A 20,617-nucleotide genomic window follows, 5' to 3' on the forward strand; every position below is an offset into this window, starting at 1 on the left:
ACTCATTTCTAATTTGCATGGATTGATCAGTTCGAGTTTCAACTAATAGTAGCACTGGTTTAAAAGCCAAGACAATTTTTTTTTCAGTAGTAGACTATATTACGTAATATAATTTTTTTTAATGTTTTTAAAATGAAAATTTCCCTACAAAATGTGAAAAGCAAGCACAAGTGAGGACCCCTGGATTAGCCTTAGTTCACTCTTCCATAAAATTCACCAGGAAAAGAATTTTGAGCACATTCAAGACAGATGCTCTGCTGCAAATTCAATCATGAGTCTATGATCTTGTAATGGGCTTAGACTAATATGCAGATGGCAAAAATGGACACTGGCAATATATGGAATGCAAATGGTGAACAGTATCAACCACATGCAAGTGTCGGCTGGTACCCAACCAAAGGCAAAGAACATGGCTGTCTGGGGCAACTGAGACCAGTCTTAGGAGACAGCTGATGGAGGGCTGAGAGAGAGGTGGCTAGGGATGGCATCTGGAGGAAAGGCAGCAGACCTCAAAGGTGAAGAGTGTGGGAGAGAAACAGGAAGTGCACTAAGGAGACATGGATCTACATGTGGCGGGCAGTGACCCTTGACCTCACAGGGCAGGACCCAAGTCATCCCATATGGATTATATTTACAGGTGCAGGTTCCATCTGGAGATTTGTTTTAAAGACTTAGCTCATGAAGAAACAGCACAAGTAATCTGGAAATGTTATTTCACACTGCCAGCAATGTCCTTACGTCTACAATTGTGCTGACAGTACCTGTTTTTCCCTCCACATGTGAGCTGTGTTACACACCCAAACATGGCAGCATGAAGCCACAACCCCCCACTTTTCATTAGTGTACACCTCTACCTGGGTACTACTTGCTACTAAATTACAATTTCTAAGTGCTATTTTATTGGAAATTAATATTATTCGTTATATGACTCCCCTAGACTTCACCTAGTGGTTCCCCTAGACTTCACCTAGTGGTACACTGGGTTAGTGAATCGATTCCATTGTTTATATAACAGATTACGAGACTCAAATTTCCTTAAACTTCAAAGTCACACAGTGACAGACATACACACGTTTCGTTACTTTTAAAGGTTCATTGTCTATGTGCTATGACTGGAGGCTTCTTTAATGAAATCAAGTGAAGAGTTGATAATTTGAAGAGATCAGAGAGGGAGTTTTTTTTTTTTTCCTAAACATTGCTTTTATTATTTTTAATTGTGTAGGTGTGTGTGTATGTGCACACACACACATGTGTGAGTATGTACACTATGCTGATAGGCTAGAGGCATTGAATCTCCTGGAGCTGAAGTTACTGATAGTTGGGGACTGTCAGCCATGATTGTTAGGACTGGACTTGGTTCTCTGGAAGAGCAGCAGGTGCTCCTAACTGCTGAGCCCTCTCTCCAGTCCTCTAGTGATTTGGTTTTCTGTCATAGAGTACCTACATTTCTGCTGTGACATGCCTCCTGTGGTCTGAATGGGAATGGTCTCGAAGGCTCATTTATTTGAATCTTTGGTTCCCAGCTGGGAGACTGTCTAGGAAGGGTCAGGAGGCGTGGCCTTGATGGAGGTGTGTCACTGGGGGTGGGCTTTGAGGTTTCAAAAGCCCAGGCCATTCCAATTCCAGAGCTTGAGCTTGCTCTCTCTTGCTCTCTCTGCCTGGAACTTCTAGGTAAGATGTAAGCTCTTAGCTGCTGCTCAAGTGCCATCCTGCCTGCTGCCGTGCGCCCCAGTGTGGTGATAATGCACTGAACTTTAATCAAGTTTCTAATTAAATGCTTGATTTTATAAGTTGCCTTGGTCATGGCATCGCTTCAAAGCAGCAGAACAATAATTAAGATGCCTCCTCTACCTTTTCAGTGTTAGCATACTTTTGTTCCTGTAGTTCGTAAGCCATTTCATCTTTAAAAATTAACTAGATAAGGGCTGGAGAGATGGCTCAGTGGTTAAGAGCACTGGCTGCTCTTCCAGAGGTCCTGAGTTCAATTCCCAGCAGCCGCATGGTGGCTCACAACCATCTGCAGTGGAATCTGACTCCTGATTCTGGTGTGCATGAAGACTGGGCACTCATATATAAACATAAATAAAACTTTTTAAAAAATTAATTAAGTACTTGCAGAAATTACTTCAAAACTAATTTTGATTTTAATATCTCAGTGCTTTCCTATGTTTCTTTATGGGAGGGCATTTTTGGAACATTGGATACTGTATTAGAGACACAGGGAAAAACAAATCCCACCAGCCCCGCTAATAAATGCAATGCTGTCACTCTTAATGAAATGACACTATTCTACAATAACTTTCATTCTCATCCTTTAGTGTATAGTGACAATAAACCCTTTATTAAAAAGGAAAGAGAAAGGACACACTGAAGAGCTTTTTCTTCGGTAGAAATGATACCCCAGGGACTTTACGGTACTTAGGCAGGAAGTCCATTAGACCGCTAAATATTGTTGGATGAAACTAGGCTCAATCCTGTAATTCTAGCATTTGGGAGGTCGAGGCAGGAGGATTAGTGTGAGTTCCAGGCCCAGTTACTCAGTGAGACTCCATCACACAAAGACTAAATCAAAACCCAACTGGAAACAAAACAGACAAATACCCTGCATAGGTTCATAAGTTACCCTGAAGCCTTGTCTCACAGACTACCTTTCTCATCACTGTTAAATTTCTGGAGAAGACTTAATACAATGACCACTTTTGCACATCTTTAAAATCTGCTTTTACTTGGGTATTGTCTGTTAGCTCTGTTAGGATTAAGCTCCATGTCACCAGCTGCCTGTTGTATATGCTCAGATCCTAGAAGAGTGTCTAGGACAAGATAGGAGCTCAACAGCACTGGCTGAACTAGGTAAGGTGGCGGCTCACACCAGTCCTTCCTGACCTTGGGAGGCTGAAGCATGAGGACTGCCATGAATTCAAGAACTACCAGGGCTGCAGAGTAGGACCCTGCCTAAAGAAGAAGTGAATGAATGAATGAATGAATGAATGCCTACCTATGTAGCAACTTTATTTAGGGCTCCAACATACTGCTTGACATAAGGTATCACTATGTTTCGAGACTGGAATATTTTCTAAGGGTCCATGCAGGGCTTACTCCCCATCGTGGTGCTACTGTAAGGTGGTGGGCTTGGTGGGGGGCTCTATGTCACTGGGGGTGTGCCCTTGAAGGGACTGTGGGACCTCTTTCTCCTCCTTGCCCTTGCTGTTTCATTCAAGGACGATGGGGTTGATTGAGTTGCTGGGCATTTGCTTCTGCCATGATTGCTACCACAGGCAATCTTTCGGGGACTGAAAACACCAAACTGTGATCCAAAAAGAAGCCTTTCCTCTTTTTATTTGTTTTTGTTTTGTTTTTTGTTTTGTTTTGTTTTTTGAGACAGGGTTTCTCTATGTAGCCCTGGCTGTCCTGGAACTCACTCTGTAGACTAGGCTGGCCTCGAACTCAGAAATCTGAAGCCTTTCCTCTTTTTATTTGTTTTTGTTTTGTTTTTTGTTTTGTTTTGTTTTTTGAGACAGGGTTTCTCTATGTAGCCCTGGCTGTCCTGGAACTCACTCTGTAGACTAGGCTGGCCTCGAACTCAGAAATCTGCCTGCCTCTGCCTCCCAAGTGCTGGGATTAAAGGCGTGTGCCACCACTGCCCAGTGCCTTTCCTCCTTTTAAGCTGATTCTTCTCAGGCAATATTTCAGTGCTCATCAGCAGAGCCATCTCGTGAAAGGAACATCTGCAGGAATTCCTGCCCTCTGATAAAGTCTGTCCTGAGAGTGGTACCTGACCACACATCTGACCCTCCCCGATTCTCATTTCCCTCATCTTCTGCCCATTTGGTTCCCTGGGATACTGAACTCCCTGCAGCCAGCTGAACAAACCATGTTAGTTTACATGCCGTGTCTTCCGTAGGCTACTCCTCTACCTGGAAGGTACAAATACCTTGAAACCTGTCCTTTATCTCTGTCAGCACCAAAACCAGCCAGTTTATTACTCTCTGAATTTCCACAAATCCTTCAACATATTCCTGAGCTTCTGCACTGAATATATATCAAATGCCTTTTCATTTTTCCTTAATGCAGACAGTAAATCCCACCATCTTTAGTGAAATCGCAGTGAACACTTCACTGAGCTGCCTGCATCTTTACTCTATTAGAATTTCAAACACAGGTGGGTCAGGGAGCCAGAATGCGTCCATTTCAAGATGTATCTGCTGACTGGTAAAGAGAGTGACGACACACATCTAGTTGTCAGCCTCGTAAGAATGTGAGACTTTGCCTTATAAAACCAATACAATAAAATAGCCATGTCAGTCAGGGTCTAGTAACTACACCAAGTGCATTAAGACAAAAGAAAAAGTACTAGTTTCTATTACTTACCGACTGAGCAAAAAAGCACATTTCACATGTTTACAGCAATAATTAACATTAAAAAAAAAAGTATCTATAATCTTTTAAAATAAGAAACACTAAGACAACTAATACTTACTTATTTTGGGTCAGTCATTAGCTTGGAATCTGGCCTTTCTTCTCATAGGCCTTTCCAAAAACCATAATACTAGTGGTTCTTTTGATAAAGTCTTTTGATAAGGTTCACTGAACCGTCTGCTAACACAGCTAGCCTGAGGTCCTAACCCAGTCATAGCACCAATCACAGAAAACCCAAACAAAGCAAAAGGGAAGGGGAGGGACACACAGAAGCAGTCCTTCACAGAGTCGCAGCACCCCAGGCGAGGCCTGCTGTCCCCAGAGAAGCGCTGGCACAGTGGCCAAGTCACGCTCTGCAACGCAAAATGCTCATTGACACACTTGACATTATTTTTAACCTGTAGGCTGTTTCCAACATATCAAGTTTTTAAAAAAGAGAAAGAAAGAAAAAAAAAAAAAAAAACCACATACACACACAAACAACCCAACAGGGTCTGACCGTTTTGTTTAAAACAACCCAACAGGTTAGAAATACTGAAAACAAATCAAATCATTAGCAGCACGTCAGCTGAAAACTTTTTGGGGAGAGAAGCGAGGGATATGGCAGGGTTGCTGAAGGGAACCTAGATTGGCCATGCACCAGCCCCTCCTCTCCCCACCTCAGGCAGCTGGCTGCTAGCATTATCTAGACAGGCCTCCAAACTGGGGGTCTCATCTCTGATCTGCAGCACGTCTTCGGTTGTGTTGCTGCTGGCAGAATCCTGAGACTGGAGCAGGTCCTGGTGCTCGTGCATCAAGTCATCTGCCACACAGTCACTGTTTAGCTGTGGGGAAAGATTCGGTCGTTAGTGGCAGCAGCCGCAAGCAATAGCATGCATCACCAGATATTTTATGGGCTTAGTTATAGAGACCTTGTAGGGTTTCCTAGTTTGCCCTTCCCCCGTCTAGTGTGTATCAGAATGGGTTGTGAAGGGAGGCAGCTGACCCCTCAGCACTATGGAGCAGGCAGCCACAAAGGTTAGCTGTTGCTAACTAAACAAAGGGAAAGAACTGGGAGCGATCTAGAACTATACTAGCCTTGAGCCAAAATATGTATTTTCTCATGTGTTTGCCTTTCTTTTCCCCCTGGGGCGGGAGTAGATTCTCATGTATCTTAGGCAGGCCTCAAACTCTCTGTAGCCCATGTTCCTTATAATTTTGATCCTTCTGCCTCCATCTTTGAGGCGTGTACCACTATGCCCAGCGTAGGTGGTGACTGAGATCAAACCCAGTGTTTTGTGTGAGTTGGTATTGAACCAAGGACCCTGTGCATGCCAGGCATGTGCAGGGCTACTGAGCTCCATCTCAGCCAGGCCTGAGGGAACTCAGGGAGGGCAGGCACACAGGAGGGCACCCTCAGTAACGCAAGCAGAAATTAACTGCACAGTTTCAATAAGACGCAAAAGCAAAGAGAAACTGTAGAGCTGTTCATAGCCGAGCTAATGACGAAGTAACGACTCGGTTTTCTCCCGGTTGGTATTCAACCTAGGAAATACCAGCTTTTCATTTAGAATACACAGAGGCAAATGCAGACAAAGCAATTTTCAATGATTTTTTTCCCCTAAATTAGTATCACTGAGATTGTCCCTGCCCTTGTTGGTAAGCAGTCAGTTCTGCCCCTGGGTTTCACGAGAGCTAGCCATTTTTACGCACTCACTGTGTGCTGGGTGGCTTACCTCCAGCAAGGCACTACTGTTGGGGTCTACTTTTAATGGATGGCAACATAACTTCCCAGAGTTACAAAGTGGGTAAAGCCAGTCTCTGAGTTTATAGTCATAGTTTATGTAATCTGAACCATGATTAGAGAGAGACAAGGCCAGGCCAGCCTTGTAGCATATGGTTGGTCTCCATGGTGCTGAGTTAGTGTCTGTGGCCAGGAAATTCACCATCCCTCTAAACCAGACCCATGGAGCAGACCTTTGTTCACCATGGTGAAGTGCATGAGCACAAGACAGAGCCTGTTTCCAGTCTACTTACTAGCTGTGTGTTCTGGGACACTCCATTACTCTCCAGATCTGCATTAAGCCTGCTTGCCTTGCAGAGTCAGGTGAGAATTACGGAGACTAGTAAAACACCTTGGGGACCCTGGTGTGGTGGTGAATATTCAGTAGTCACTTCACACATAAAGGGGTCGGGGGGGGGGGGGTGGCACTGGGAAGACTTATTTATGCTAATAATGAGATGCCAAATAGCTGAGGAGACAGGAAGCTGACCACAGACAGACAGCTTGACACCTTGCTTAAAGCCCGCCATGTGCGATACTGCTACAAGGGCTTGACCCTCAGATGTTGTAGAGCGAGGGGAGGGGTCTCTGCTAAAGGGAGACAGGCTGTAAGGAGAATTGGGTAACCCTCGCCGACACTAGGGATGCCTCTGAACTGTACACGCCAGGGTGTCATTCTCCACGCTGCTGTCTCCAAATCCAAACCTCACTCTACCTGCGAATTCAGGCTTCTGCACAACCCCACACTTTTCTGGATTGATTCACGAGCCTTGTTCATGTACACTCATGAAGTTGGCCACATAGCCCTGGGGGACGGGAGCCAGAGCGTCACATAACTGAGTTATTTAAAATAAAATAACAAAAAGTTATTTTTACTATTTAAAAGTTATGTGTAGGGGCTGGAGAGATGGCTCACTGGTTAAGAGCACTACGCTGTTCTTCCAGAGGACCTGGGTTCAATTCCCAGCACCCACAGAATAGCTCACAACTGTCTGTAATTCCTGTTCCAGGGCAATCTGACACCCTCATACAGACACCCATGCGGGCAAAACACCAATGTACATTTTTAAAAAGTTATGCGTGTATACATGTGCGGATGTAGGGAGGCATGTGCCTGTGAATGCAGAAGAGAGTGTGAGGGCCTCTGAAGCTGGAGTTACCGGTGCTTGTGAGCTGCTGCCGGATATGGGTGCTAGGAACTGAGCCCAGGTCCCTCTAAAAGAGGAGAAGATGCTCTTGGCTGCTAAGCCGTCTTTTTAGTCTCCTAACTTAATCTTGAAGAGGACCAATGTTGTGCTCGACCGTATATGCAACATTCCAAGTGCGACTTGCCCACCAGGAAAGAAAAGCAGCTGTGTATCAAGAGGTGCCAAGTGCCCTAGCTGATACCAAAAATGTGTGTCACCTGAGAACCCCTAAAGGAACTAGGGATCTAGTTGGCTCTAGTGTAACACTACAGGCACACAGGTCAACTTCGTAGGTCTGGTTTTTGTCATGGGCACCAGAACACTGTTTTGGTGTGTGCATTTTTCACACAACAAAATGACATTGGGCATGTGGATGCCATCTTTTTTTTTTTTTTTTTTTTTTTTTTTTTTTTTTAAATTGGAAGCTAAGAGTTAGTTGAAGCCCCTCGACTTTGTGGAAAGGTGAGATTAATACCATCTGTGTGCGTGACAGGATCTGGCTTGCCGTGAGGGCGGCTTCTTCCTCTGAGGACTCGTCGGTATCCTCCTGGTTCGTCAGGGTCAGGCTGGGGGTACTGCTGGAACAGGGGTACTCCTGGAGGGATGGTGTGTCTCCTTTGTCAATACTGTCCAGCGAGCGCCGGCGGACTCCCCAGTTGAAGTTGTCCATGCTTTCCCCCTAGAAAAGCAAGACACGGTTGCTAAGAACTCAGCCACATGCTTATTGGTGCTGCAGAGATTAAGACACCTGGAAACATATACCAAGATGAAAAAAATTACTGAATGCATTATGAAAAGCAGAAATTCAATCAACCCATCTGTTTTTTTCAACGTTTAACTCACCATCAAATGTTTATATTTATAGAGATTAAAAATCATTTGGTTATTTTTACTAAGTCATTTTCTTGATAATCCATCTTGCACCGATGGGGGACCAATTAGATCTACACTCTAGGTCATTTCTACTCTAATACACAGGCACGGAGGAGACCACACAGAGGACAGACACCGGCAACAGAGACACAAACCGCACGACACCAGGCTACAACTTACCTGCAGCTCCTGGTTAGCAAAAAGGAAAACACACAGAGTTAGAAAGAACGAAGACGCACATTCAAATATATACTACGCTTTTGGGGAAAAGAACTCTGTGATTTCTCAGACTCGGAGACGGATGCGAGCTCTGGGTTTAGCTTTTTGCGGGAAGCCAACATGTGATTTGAAGTGGGGAAGAGCTGGAGACAGACACGTAGAACAACGCTTCCGTGGTACACTTCAGCAACACAGAATTTACAAAAACCTTCAAAGTTTACACGGCTATTACTTGGTACAATGCAATAACTGACTCTAAGTACCCACATTGAACTGACGGCAATACAGGGGTTATACAGTTACTTTCGTCTGCAGGACAGCTGCGGTTAAACACATTTATCACTAGGATTTAAAATCAAGATCATAGCTATCAAAATGCTACCACTGCCAACTTCAAAAGAGCCCCAGAGAGATGATGCAGTCCAGCTTCACTCCTGTTAGGATATATGCTGTGCCTGTGTTAAGCCATAATTCTGAAGAACATAAGTCTTAACAGTCTGAAGCTGTGGTATGACAAGTTATACTAAGCTGGCAAAAAAAAAAAATGATTAATTTATATCCTTTACATGGAAGGGATTGTCTGAAATAAAGGTTTCAAAAATAGATTTTTTTTTTCCCCCTAAACAGAGGAATTAATTCTTTTTCAAATGGGATTTTAGAAGGAAGACAGCTGTGCAATACTGACAAGTGAAATCCAAACTGTTCAGGCTGGGGGCACTTCAGGAGCCCTGTCCCTGTACCCTGAGATTCATCCTGGCTGTTCCTCAAGGTGTTTTAGATGGTCTAGGGTTCCGCAAGGTTAGGGTTTGAAAAGTACCTTTCTTCAGCTTACATTGTAAATATGACCATGATGCATAGCACATTAATGACACTTGGCCTTACAGTGTGTTTGGTGAATAAATGAGTGAATGAATGAAGGAATGGATGAATACTGCAAGCTTTCAAAGCCAGGGAATCTTTTAGGAATTTCTGGTTTACCCATCCAATCCAAGTGTTTCCTACTGTTATTAATTAATTAATTAATCATGAAAGTCTGTATCCTTGGCTTGCTTAATTTTGGGGTTCAGGTCAGTCCTCTCCTACTCCCCCTAGATCATTGTGACTTGAAGTAAAGACAGGACTGCAGATACTTCAGTGTTCTAAGGAGCTACTGAAAGCTGGAGTCTTTCCTGCTGACATTTCAGAGGGCGGGCCGGGTGAACTCAAACACATCACCAGAGCTCTTTACAGGAAAAAGGCAAACAAAAAAATAATAACCTTAACCGTTAGAAAAATGTCAAGAGCCTTTAGAAACCTGAATTCTGAACAAGGAAAAAAAAAATAAGTAACTACAGAAGGATTTAGAAGCAGCTCACAAATGTAGGTCTCAAGCCACTCCATCTCCCTCCTGGCTGTGACAGCCTGTCTCCTGTCCTATACGCTTCCTTCAAAATGTTTTTCCAAAGGATGAATGTGAACACACTTTTAAAAGGCTTTCAAAACATGCCCTTTCAGAAGATAAAAATATAAGAAGGAAAGTGGGAAATATACATAGGATAAGAAAACAGGTTTAAAACTTCCCTTTTAAAGGTGGCTTAGGTCTATTGGCATGTGTGAGATTCCCAGGTTTCGGGTTCCTGTCTTCAAAGCTGCAGGGCAGGCTGAGGCATGGAGGGTCGGGGAAGACACCTCCCTAGACGGTCTCCTAATTATATGACACGGTGGCCAAAGAGAACAGCTCCTCATGAGAGCTGAGGGGTGCACACAAGCTACCCGAGTGGACTCTTCGGATCCTTACTCGCCCAAAACATTGCTATGTGGGCACATGAGGTCACAGAGCAGCGATGGTCACTGGGCTGCTGCTTGAGACCAAGTTGGTCTGGAATGAAGGGGTGGGGGTGGGGCTGGGAAAGCATAAGGAGATGGCCTCACAGAGTCATGCTGACTGCAGAGCTCTGCCTCGGGGCTAGCTGAGCTGCCTGGGCTAACAAATTTGCCCTTTGCACTTGGATTTCCACTTAGGTCAGGCAGTAGATCAGTGGTTCTCAGGCTTCCTAAGGCTGCTATCCTTTACTACTGCAGTTCTTCATAGTGTGGTGACCCCCAACCATACAATTATTTTTGCTGCTACTTAATAATTGTAATTTTGCTACTGCTATAGATTGTAATAATGTAAATATTTTGGAGGTAGAGGTTTGCAAAGGGGTCGTGACCCATAGGTTGAGAACCCCTGGCCTAGAAGGACACATCTAGACAGAATCAGTTTACAAGGGGAAACCCTTTGAGGTTGGAAGAAACTGGTTCTTGGGGAAGCTGAAGAAAAAGTGGTTGGGTCTGTCAATGAGAGGCCCTCAGGCACCTGCCAGAGGCGGAGCTCTAGAAAACTGAAGCAATCATACAGCCACATTAGTGACAAATACAACTGTGTCTGAGTTGGGCATGGTGGCTTACAGCTGTCATCTACACTTGGGAGGCTGAGGCAGGAGAAGTGGCATGACGTTCAGGCCAGGGGCGAGGAGACTTTGTCTCAAAACAAAAACAAACAAACAAAAAAAATCAAGGAAACTAATGTTTGATCAATTTTAATAAATATATTTGCTATTAATTTGTTTAGCTCATGCTAAGTAAACGTTTAAATCTATGAATACACTAAAATGACTATAACGAAAAAAATTGTTTTTTCTTTTTTTTTTTTTTTTTTTTTACTTTTTAAAGATAGAATAGACTCCTCTTTTATTTAGGTTTCTTCTGCTACTGACTAATTGTGGCAACCATATTTAGTTTGCCTTTCTTGATTTTACAGTAATCTCCACAAGGGAAGATGCCACGGTCAGAGGCTGGCTCAGCACTGACCATCTATCTACACACATCAAGAAAGCCCACGTTCTTACCTCCGCATCTTCCAACTCAACATCCAAGAAGTCGAAGTCCTTAAAGACGCCAAACTGCTGCTCACTGCTGTTGTCTTCGACGGCAACTTCTTCCTCTTGAATTATGTCCTCGGTGGTGGAAATCAAGCTGGTCTGTTGGTCCCCGACTTCCAAATCCTCATTTGAAGAAAACACAACCTGATGCCCCCAAAAGAAAAAAGGAACAGTTTGCCCACCATCTTTTATCAGTCTGCGTCTGAGGCACCAGCCCCACCAAAACCCTGTCAGCCTCACCCTTCAATCAACGCAGAATTTCATTTAGTCTTCATGCCTAACTAGTTCAGCTCCTGGACAGCATCACTGCCAGCTTTGGCAACAGACAGGACCATCTTTTTATTCCTGGTCAATACCAGGACTTAGAAAAGGCAAGCACCAAGACACAATGCCTCTGGCACCCTTCACCTGTATGCTCCTGAGTACTCACAGAGGGATTCTTGGGGAGGCCAGATTCGGGGCCACAGAGGGAAAGCACGCTCATCAGCTTCTCTCTTGTTCTCCGCTAACAGGAAGGAAATTCCAGTGTTAGTATTGGGTAAAAGTAAGACGGTTCTAGGGTGCTCACAGGATCACAAAAATCGATTTTTCTATCCCATGCTGATGCTCGCTACGTACCTGTGATAACTGCGGCCTTTTCCAGCTGACAGGAACCAGGGCATTGGATGTGGAGCCAGAGGAGGTGGAGGACGTGCTCCTGGTGACTGCGATCACCTTTGCTTTCCCATTCCTTCCTGCAGCACTGTGCTGGCCTCCATACTTGTTCCCAATGATGGGCGTCTACACAGAAACAAATGCCGACATTGACTCGGCTTCCACACCAGAGGAACTTTCAGCTGTTAAACGTTAACCTATCTTTCAAGTTGTTTTCTACAAATAACCAAGAAAGCTGGTTGAGCAAGCCACGAGGGGCAAGTCAGTAAGCAGTGTCCCTCCGTGGCCTCTGCATCAGCTCCTGCCTCCAGGTGCTGGTGCTACCTTCCCTGGATGATGGACTACAAATTATAAGATGAAATGAACCCTCTCCTCCCCAAGTTGGTGTTGGTCGTGTTTTATGACTGCGACAGAGACCCTAACCAAGACACCCCAAACTTAATATCTGCTCCCCTAGGGATACTTAGTTTATAATACTCAGCTTCGATGGTGCCTCCTTTCTGAAACACATCTCTAGGAGCACACTGTTTATTCCCAGACCATTTCTATCTTATTTGCATTCCAGTCAGGCATCATGACACTCATCTGCCTGCTTCCTCAGAGTCGGCCTTCGCCTCGCTTTTATAACCAGTTTCACAGTACCCATCCCAGTGCCTAATGCCAAGTACAAGTTCCGCTGATGTAGGCCTGAGAGAAGACACGAGGTGACGAGAGCTCCTAACAGGACTGTATCGACCGTGGGGCATCTTACCTCGGAGATGTCAAAGTGAAAATCTAAGGTCTTGCCGGGCAGCTCCTTTGAGACGTTATTGAATATTTTAGCGAAGGAGATTTCGGGAGAGCCTACGTCTACTCCGTAGGCCTTGGGGATGTCATTGGGGACGACAAGACTTGCAGAGCGGGACACCACCAGCTTCAGGATGTTGAGGGCTTCCTTCCAGTATGGGCTCTGGATTCAGAAGAATCAACATGTGTGTTACAAGTGTGCATGGAGAGGAACAACTCCCCAGAGTATACCACAGACTGTGAGAACAGCATTGCTCTGAGATGTCTATAAAATGATTTTTCCTTTGAGATCTTATAACAGAAGGTCTTCTGAGTTACAAAACATAGGAAAATCTGAGTTATTATTGGGTAGTGTTAGATCATCACACGCGATAGACCTAGTGATGCTCCCCCATTGGAGGACCTTGTTTTTCTCTCAGGGAGTACTTTATAAATCATTAATTTGGAAAGTCTTATGAAGAGACCTGGCTGTTCAAAGAATCACATACATTTAAAGTTTTGGCTTCAAAGTTAAATCTTAAATAGATGATAAAAAGTTTTTAAATATATATATATATTTTAGATATATATTAAATATTAAAACACATTCTGACTTTTAAAAACGTTTTCATTATTTTATCTCATGTATACGGATGCTTTGCCTGCACATGTCTCTACATCATATTTGTGAGTGTTCACAAAAGCCAAAAGAGGGTGTCAGATGCCCTGGGACTGAAGTTATAGACTGTTGGTGCCATGTGGGTGCTGGGAATCAAACTGGGGTCCTAAGCACAAGCAACAAGTGCTCTTAACTGGTGAGCCATCTCTCAGTGCCTGAACTTCACTTCCTGACTTCCCGGGCCCCAAACATGGGGTGACACTCTCAGGTACTGCTGATCTTCAGAGGAAGCTTTTCTTAGTTTTATATATTCCTCCAACATAATTTAGGGATAACTGACATGACAGATATGTATGTGCAGAAGAATCTGCTTTCTAAATATCTGGCACTTCTGACATACAAGCACCAACTTTAAAGTACAGACTTTCAAAGCACCTGTTTCTAGAAGTTTTTTTTTTTTTTTTTAAATCTAATATATAGTACCTCACCAACACAGAGAGTCATACAAAGAATGATATAAGTCTTAGCCTTAATTTTCAGAGATGGTAACTGCTACTGTTTGCATACACACACACTCTCTAGCGCTGCAGACATGTGACTTAAATCTGACAAAAGCCCCGCACAACAGATCCACAGATGGTGCCCCTGTGTCACTTACATAGCGATTGTTTTCTGTGTAGGAAATACTCCGGAAACATCACCGGTGTTCCCCACCCTTGGTATCTAAGATGCTCCAGAGTGTGTATGTTCATCAAGTGTTTCGAGTTAAGCAGTGCAATGCTGCACGTGAACCCCGTGGCCACTCACCTGCACGTATTTGCCAATAATCTTTATGATCTCCAGGTTAAACTGCTTGGCAGGGGCTGCAGACAAGTCAATGTGACTCAGCAGACTGTAGATGATTTGCAGCAATGACTGCTGCATGCTGGACAGTCCCTTTTCTAACAGCTGAAAACAACATTGAAATGCAGACTTTAATCAGGTTGAACAAAAACCTGGCAACATACTTACAACACCGGAAAGCATAATAGGTTTAATCTGTCAGGTTGCTCAAACGAGCAGGGATTAGGAAACATAACAACAGGCACATACATTACTGTCCCTTCTGTCAGGAAGGGTAACTGTTTCTCATGTCAATAACAGTCTTCAATAATAAATTTATACGTAAATATTATTTATTTTAGGTTAAAGAAAGAACAAGTGCACTGCTATCACCAAAGAATGATGGGCTACCATTCACAAAGATATGCAGTAGCTAACTGATTGTGCACAAGATTTAATCCTGTAAAACTGAATGAGTAACTGCCACCTGGACCCAGCTCACACTGGCCATCACAGAAAGAAACACACCTTTTAGTTAGAAACAAACTAACAAACAAACAAACAGCAACAACAAACCCAAAAAACCCTAAGAAGATTTTATTCTCTTGAGTTTTCCTTCTTTCCTTCCTTCCTGAAATTTTTGGAGCCCAGGCTAGCCCCCAAAACCTCTGGCCCCAGTTTCGTGATGGTTATGATTACAGGTATGAAGCCAGGTTCCACGTATTAAATAAGAACTGCACCTTATTCTCCAGGATAAACACCATCCAAAACACACCTTTCTTTCTTTTTTTTTTTTTTTTTTTGTAAGGAAAGTTTTCCATTAATTACTGTGTTGGCTAGCTTCTGTGTCACTTTGTCACAGGCTAGAGTAATTCGGGAATAGTGAGGCTGGGTAGAGAAGCCCTACCAGACTGGACGATAGGGAAGCCTGTGGGACACTTTGTTTTTAGTTAGAGATTGATGTGAGAGGGGCCGGCCTTGGGTAGAAGATCCTGGGGCCTATAAGACAGCAGGCTGAGCAAGAGTACACAGCTCTTCTGTGGCCTCTGTAGTAGTCCCTACTCCAGTTTCCTGCCCTGTTTGAGTCCTACCCTGACTTCCTCAATTATGGACTGTGATATGGAATTGTAAGTAAACTAAAATAAACCTTCCCTAAGCTGCTTTGGCCAAGGTGTTTTTATCACAGCAATAGAAACCCTGACTAAGACATCTACTTCTATGTCAGCTAAGGCAAAGATTCTAGACACCGAGAATGGGAGAGAAACATCCAACATTAAAAAAAACAAAACAAAACAAAACACCAAAAAACCTCTTTTGTACTTGAAAAGAACCATCTGTATCTCTCTCAATGCGCCCTCTACTCTCTCATGCTCTTCTCTAACCACGTGCAACTTGGAAGACAAGTTAGTACTACAGCGCTGCCTCTATAAACAGCCACTTGACAATTTGACCACCGAGCGGTCCAAAACCGCCTAAATTCACCTCTGCCAGGTAAGTCACCAGACTGAAGGTCGCCTCTGAGAAAGAGTCATGCAGGTACCGGCACACCACGTTGATCCAGTTGGAACAGTCTCTGGAGTAGGTGTGTGTGCTGTACAGACTCATCATGTGAGCGAGGTTCACCAGCGTCGGGCACTTCTCTTCCACACAGACCTGGAGAACACACATGCTTATTCTATCTGCCTGCAACTTAAACTTGCTTTAGGCTAAATGCAATTATTTAAAGACATAATTTGAGATGCATATTAAAGTTTCAATGCCTTTCAGTTTAAAAAAAAAAAAAAACCCAGAAAAGTTCAAATGGGAAAGGGAAAGACCAAGGCACTATCAAGAGAATTGCAATAGAACAGTGGTCCTCAAGCTGTAGGTCGCGATCTCTTTGAAAACCGCTATCTCCAGAAATATGTGCATTACGATTCATAACAGTAAGAAAAGTACAGTTGTGAAGTAGTGATAAAAATAACTTTATGGTTGGGGGGGGGTTTACCATAACATGAGGAACTGTACTAAAGAGTTGCAGTGACATGGAGAGTGAGAGCCACTGCAACCAAAGACCAGAAAGAGGACTGATGCGTGCAGCACTCGTTGGGTTTTTACAGTCTATGATGCTGTCTCTGGTGAATGGTCGTCTACGAGTTTATAAGCCCTACTCAAGACTTTTCGTCTGTCTTGTCAAATCCCACAGTGCTCTAGTGCCCCAGAGGCTAAGCGGGCGAGCCTAATCGGGCAGGCTCGACTTGAGATGCCCAGGCTGTTTCAGGGCACCTCATGGACTAGTTACTGCTGACAGCCTCAACCTGTGTGACAGTCACAGGACCACATTGTAGCTGTGCTATCTCCACTGGTAACAACCTGCACACCGGCCATCAGACTGCTCATCAGGAAATCATGTGAGTGCCCTGGCCAGTTCTGGTGGAAGCCAACCTTTCCAGAAGCTGCTTGACACAGAGCTATGGAGTGGAGATCAGCAAGTCTTTGCGGGGGGGTGGAGTGGGGGGGGCGGGGGGGCGGGTTATAGACTGAATTCATATTCTTAGTTCTTTTATTGCCTGAGTGATTGGTGAAGATGTCTCTTAGCCCCCTCTGGAGATGCTATGACAATCTAGAACTGGAAAAGGGCCCTTGCTGTTTTACAAGTCTAGTATTTATATATGTATATGAATATATGTATGCACTACATGTCTGTACATATGCATATGTGTACATATATGTATATATATGCAGGCATGTACATGTGTATGTATCATAAAGACTAGCCTTGTCATACTGTTTATTTCAGTTTTCTTTTCTACTTTTAAGCTTATTCTTACATTTACTCCTAATGCGTTGTATCCATTTCCACAACTGCCTATAGCATTTAGTAAAGAGAATACTGCCTTTGAAATATGCACATATTTAACTATTTATTTAAATAACCTAATAGTTCAGGGGAAGTTGATAGACTTGAAGGGCCTCACGTCCATCTCTCTGCCATTATCCACACATGGGCTGCAGATATACATGTTCAGCTGCAGACAATACCAATATAGTACCCTGAAAATTATTTTATAAATTCACTGAAAGCAGCCAATTTCATCCCCTACCCGTAAAGACAACGATGAGAAGATGGGGGTGGGGTGGCGACTTGGTTTCTCATTTTTATTTCAACGTAGAGTAACCCAATGAATAATTTAAAAAGCTGTACAATCTTATAATTTTACAATGACTATTCATATTCTTGCTAGATAAATTTTCTTGAATAATAAATCATTCTTTGGAGATTTCTGTTTGCTTTTGAGCCTTGTTATGTAGCCCAGGCCAGACTTGAACTCGCTGGGATTACAGGTGTGTGCCATCACCTCTGGCTATACTAAATTCTTACAAAAGGGTATTTTTTCCTCAACAATGATTTTTTTAAACACTTATCTTTGAAAAGGGAGAGAATTCCTGTTTGTGCAATATAAAAAAGAAAATGTCTTAAGAGTGAAATTTGACATTTGGAAGCACCAGATTAAAATACAATCCAGTGATAAAAAGAAAGAAAGAAAGAAAGAAAGAAAGAAAGAAAGAAAGAAAGAAAGAAAGAAATGTTCTGCAGCAAACTTTTTAGCAAGGTTCCTGCCATAGTGAAAAGAGCATTGCCCAGCCCTGAGATGCCGGGTTCTCCATGGGCACCAACAGAGATCCAGTGATATTTGCATAATGAGGAAGCACATAATAGCAGAAAATTACTCTCAACAGTTCCAAGTGAGAGAATAAATTGAGGAAATCAATTTAACCCACAGCCTGCAGGTTTCTAAAAGCACACACAGAGGGAGCCATCCTGTGCTGGCTCCAGGAGAAAGCACACTTAAAAACAATTTAGCAATCACAGAAAGCGTGATTTGGATTCTTAGAAGCAAAACAAAACAAAAAAAATCACCGGGGACTTCCTGTATCCTGATAAGGTCAGGACACCAGCAGCTTTATCCTCAGGGGCTATGACGTCCTTCAGGGCAGGCTAGGCTTCTCAGTGATTCCAGCACTCAGTAGGTTGGCTACTGAACACATTCCGGCTACATCTCTTAGATGCTTCTATTTTCCTATTTGAGCTTTTTGTTCCCTTAAAAACTCCAATTAAGCCAATATATAGTTTCCCCTCATGTCTTCTTTCTAACTCCTCAGCTGGGGTTGGGGAGAGACCTTGTTTGTGTTTTCCTAATGATGCATAACTGGAATATTAAAATGAAAGCCATTTTTAATAAATTTTATATCACCTTAAACACTTATCAGTGAGAATGCTATATATAAAGTTGGTTTATTTTAGGCAAATATTTTCCAAAATATTTCATTTCAAACCATCAGTTTTCCATCAAATTCTTAATGTTCTATTGAACTTATTAAAGAAATCAAGAATAAGAATCTTTGTGCCACATTTTTCTACTACCATATTCAATTCTCTTTTGATTTCATTACATTTCTTTATTGACTATGCGTGTATGCATGTGTGTGGAAGTCAAGGCCGCCTTGCAGGGGTTGGTTTTCTCCTTCTACCCAACATGTGGGGATAGAACTTGGATTGCACGGGTTGGGGACAAGGGCCTTTTCCCACTGAGCCATCTTGCCAGCTCAGGATTTTGGATTTTTAAACATTCTTTTATTTTTTGAGACAGGGTCTCATTCTATAGCCAGGGCTGGCTTAGAACTTACCATATATCCCAGCTGGCCTCAAACTCCCCACAAAATTCCTCCTCAGCCTCTAGAGCACTGAGATCATGGACACGAGCCACCTTTTCTGGTGTACTGTGTTTAAGAAATTAAGTTTCCATTAACCATGTCAAGCTGAGCAATCTACAATCAGCTGTTTAAGAATCTCTTCGTATTTAATAAACTATAATAGATTTAGAAATTCAAGTAGGGAGGGACTCAATGTCATATTTTATTAATACACCCTTTATCTTTTCTGGTTTGTTTTTAAGGCAGGGTCTCACTACACCCTTTGGCTGTCCTACAACCCCCGTGGGGGACCAGGGTGCCCTTCACTTGTGGTGATCCTTCCTTCACAGGCTCGAGCCACCTTGCCTAGCTCTCCGTGTTTCCTCTGTATTACTTGGCAAGGTTTACTTTCATTACTGTTGGCGTGTTTTGTTGCTGCTTAGCGTGGCAGCTGACCGACAGCGGGAGGCTCCCTTCACTGGGCTGTACCTGCTGGCCTCTTCCCTTTATTGTACTGAATCGCCGATTAGGAAAACTGTAAAAAGCTCTTCAAGAAAAGGCAGTTTCCTCTCTGTGGGACGTTTCTGGCATTTCCTCCTGGGGCTCTGGTTTGCAGTTGTGCTGCCTGCCACTGACTCCTCCTGGCCTGTGTCTTTTATAGCAAGCACATATTATTATTATTATTATTATTATTATTATTATTATTATTTTTTGGTTTTTCAAGACAGGGTTTCTCTGTGTAGCCTTGGCTGTCCTGGAACTCACTCGGTAGACCAGGCTGGCCTTGAACTCAGAAATCCGCCTGCCTCTGCCTCCCAAGTGCTGGGATTAAAGGCGTGCGCCACCACTGCCCGGCCGCGTATTATTTTTAAATGTAACTTTTGTTTGTAATTGTCTAAGTTTGAACATTTCTCCCAAGGGACAACGGCCAACTCACACATATACGTACATGTATAAACAGGAATCTTATCTTTAAAGAGCTGTTCAGACAGGAAATTATTAAAAGTATAAAATGTCAAAATCATATTTTCCGAAATTAGGAGACATACGTTTTCAACACCTTAACAGATGATATAAAAATAGCTATACTACTGCTTTCAGAACTGTGTGGTGGGAAGGAAAAATAAGAGCGAAAAGACAAAAGAAAGTGTTAAAAAGAAAAAAGTAGAAAGGATTTTAAGAAACTCAAAATATACTATGGCTTGTCTTTTACGGGACTCTGCACAGGTGGTTTTCTCCTTTAATAGTCCTTTTTAGTTTGTGTGCGCCTGCATGTTATATGTGTGTGGGGGCTGGGAACTGAGCTCAGGTCTTCTGCAAGAACAGCAGGGGCCCTTAACAGATGAGCACCCCCACCCCCACCCCCAGGCTTCCTGCACATGCAACTTCCTCTGCCCAGAAACCTTCAGTTCTTGGTCCCCTCATAGCTTCTCACTCAGGAATTTCACTTCAGTGGTTCTTATTTGATCTTCAGGATAAGCCTAGACAGGACCTCCTGCAGAGAGATCTCTGCTGTCTGTGCCCCTAGAGGGTCTGCCCCCACCGCCTGGAGCCTCACCAGACTCTAGGCTGGCTTCAGCTTCCATGGCTTTGGCTCACGAGGATGGCAGCTCTATCTACCTCTCTCATGGTGTCCCTAGCACCCATCCCAGGACCTGATCCGGCTTTGCCAGTCAAGAAATGAATGAAAGAGAAACAGAGTAGTAGAGAAGAAAAGTAGGAA

The 20,617-nt window shown here is 43.4% G+C and overlaps 1 protein-coding gene across 10 annotated transcripts in view; it reads right to left on the bottom strand.

Moving 5' to 3' along the window:
• Fryl (FRY like transcription coactivator) overlaps positions 1 to 20,617 on the bottom strand; it is a 233,405-nt gene that overhangs the window by 16,845 nt on the left and 195,943 nt on the right. For all 10 annotated transcript variants that reach the window (XM_076938636.1, XM_076938637.1, XM_076938632.1 and 7 more), the window contains 8 exons: positions 15,703 to 15,873; positions 14,206 to 14,346; positions 12,766 to 12,963; positions 11,979 to 12,140; positions 11,791 to 11,865; positions 11,328 to 11,504; positions 7,841 to 8,044; positions 5,076 to 5,240 (listed from right to left, as the gene is read on the bottom strand). In XM_076938636.1, coding sequence (XP_076794751.1) covers positions 5,076 to 5,240; positions 7,841 to 8,044; positions 11,328 to 11,504; positions 11,791 to 11,865; positions 11,979 to 12,140; positions 12,766 to 12,963; positions 14,206 to 14,346; positions 15,703 to 15,873 — 1,293 coding nt within the window. The remainder of the gene's footprint in view (positions 1 to 5,075; positions 5,241 to 7,840; positions 8,045 to 11,327; positions 11,505 to 11,790; positions 11,866 to 11,978; positions 12,141 to 12,765; positions 12,964 to 14,205; positions 14,347 to 15,702; positions 15,874 to 20,617) is intronic.

This window comes from Arvicanthis niloticus, chromosome 7 (genome assembly GCF_011762505.2).
Source record: "Arvicanthis niloticus isolate mArvNil1 chromosome 7, mArvNil1.pat.X, whole genome shotgun sequence".
Classification (NCBI taxonomy): Eukaryota; Metazoa; Chordata; class Mammalia; order Rodentia; family Muridae; genus Arvicanthis; species Arvicanthis niloticus.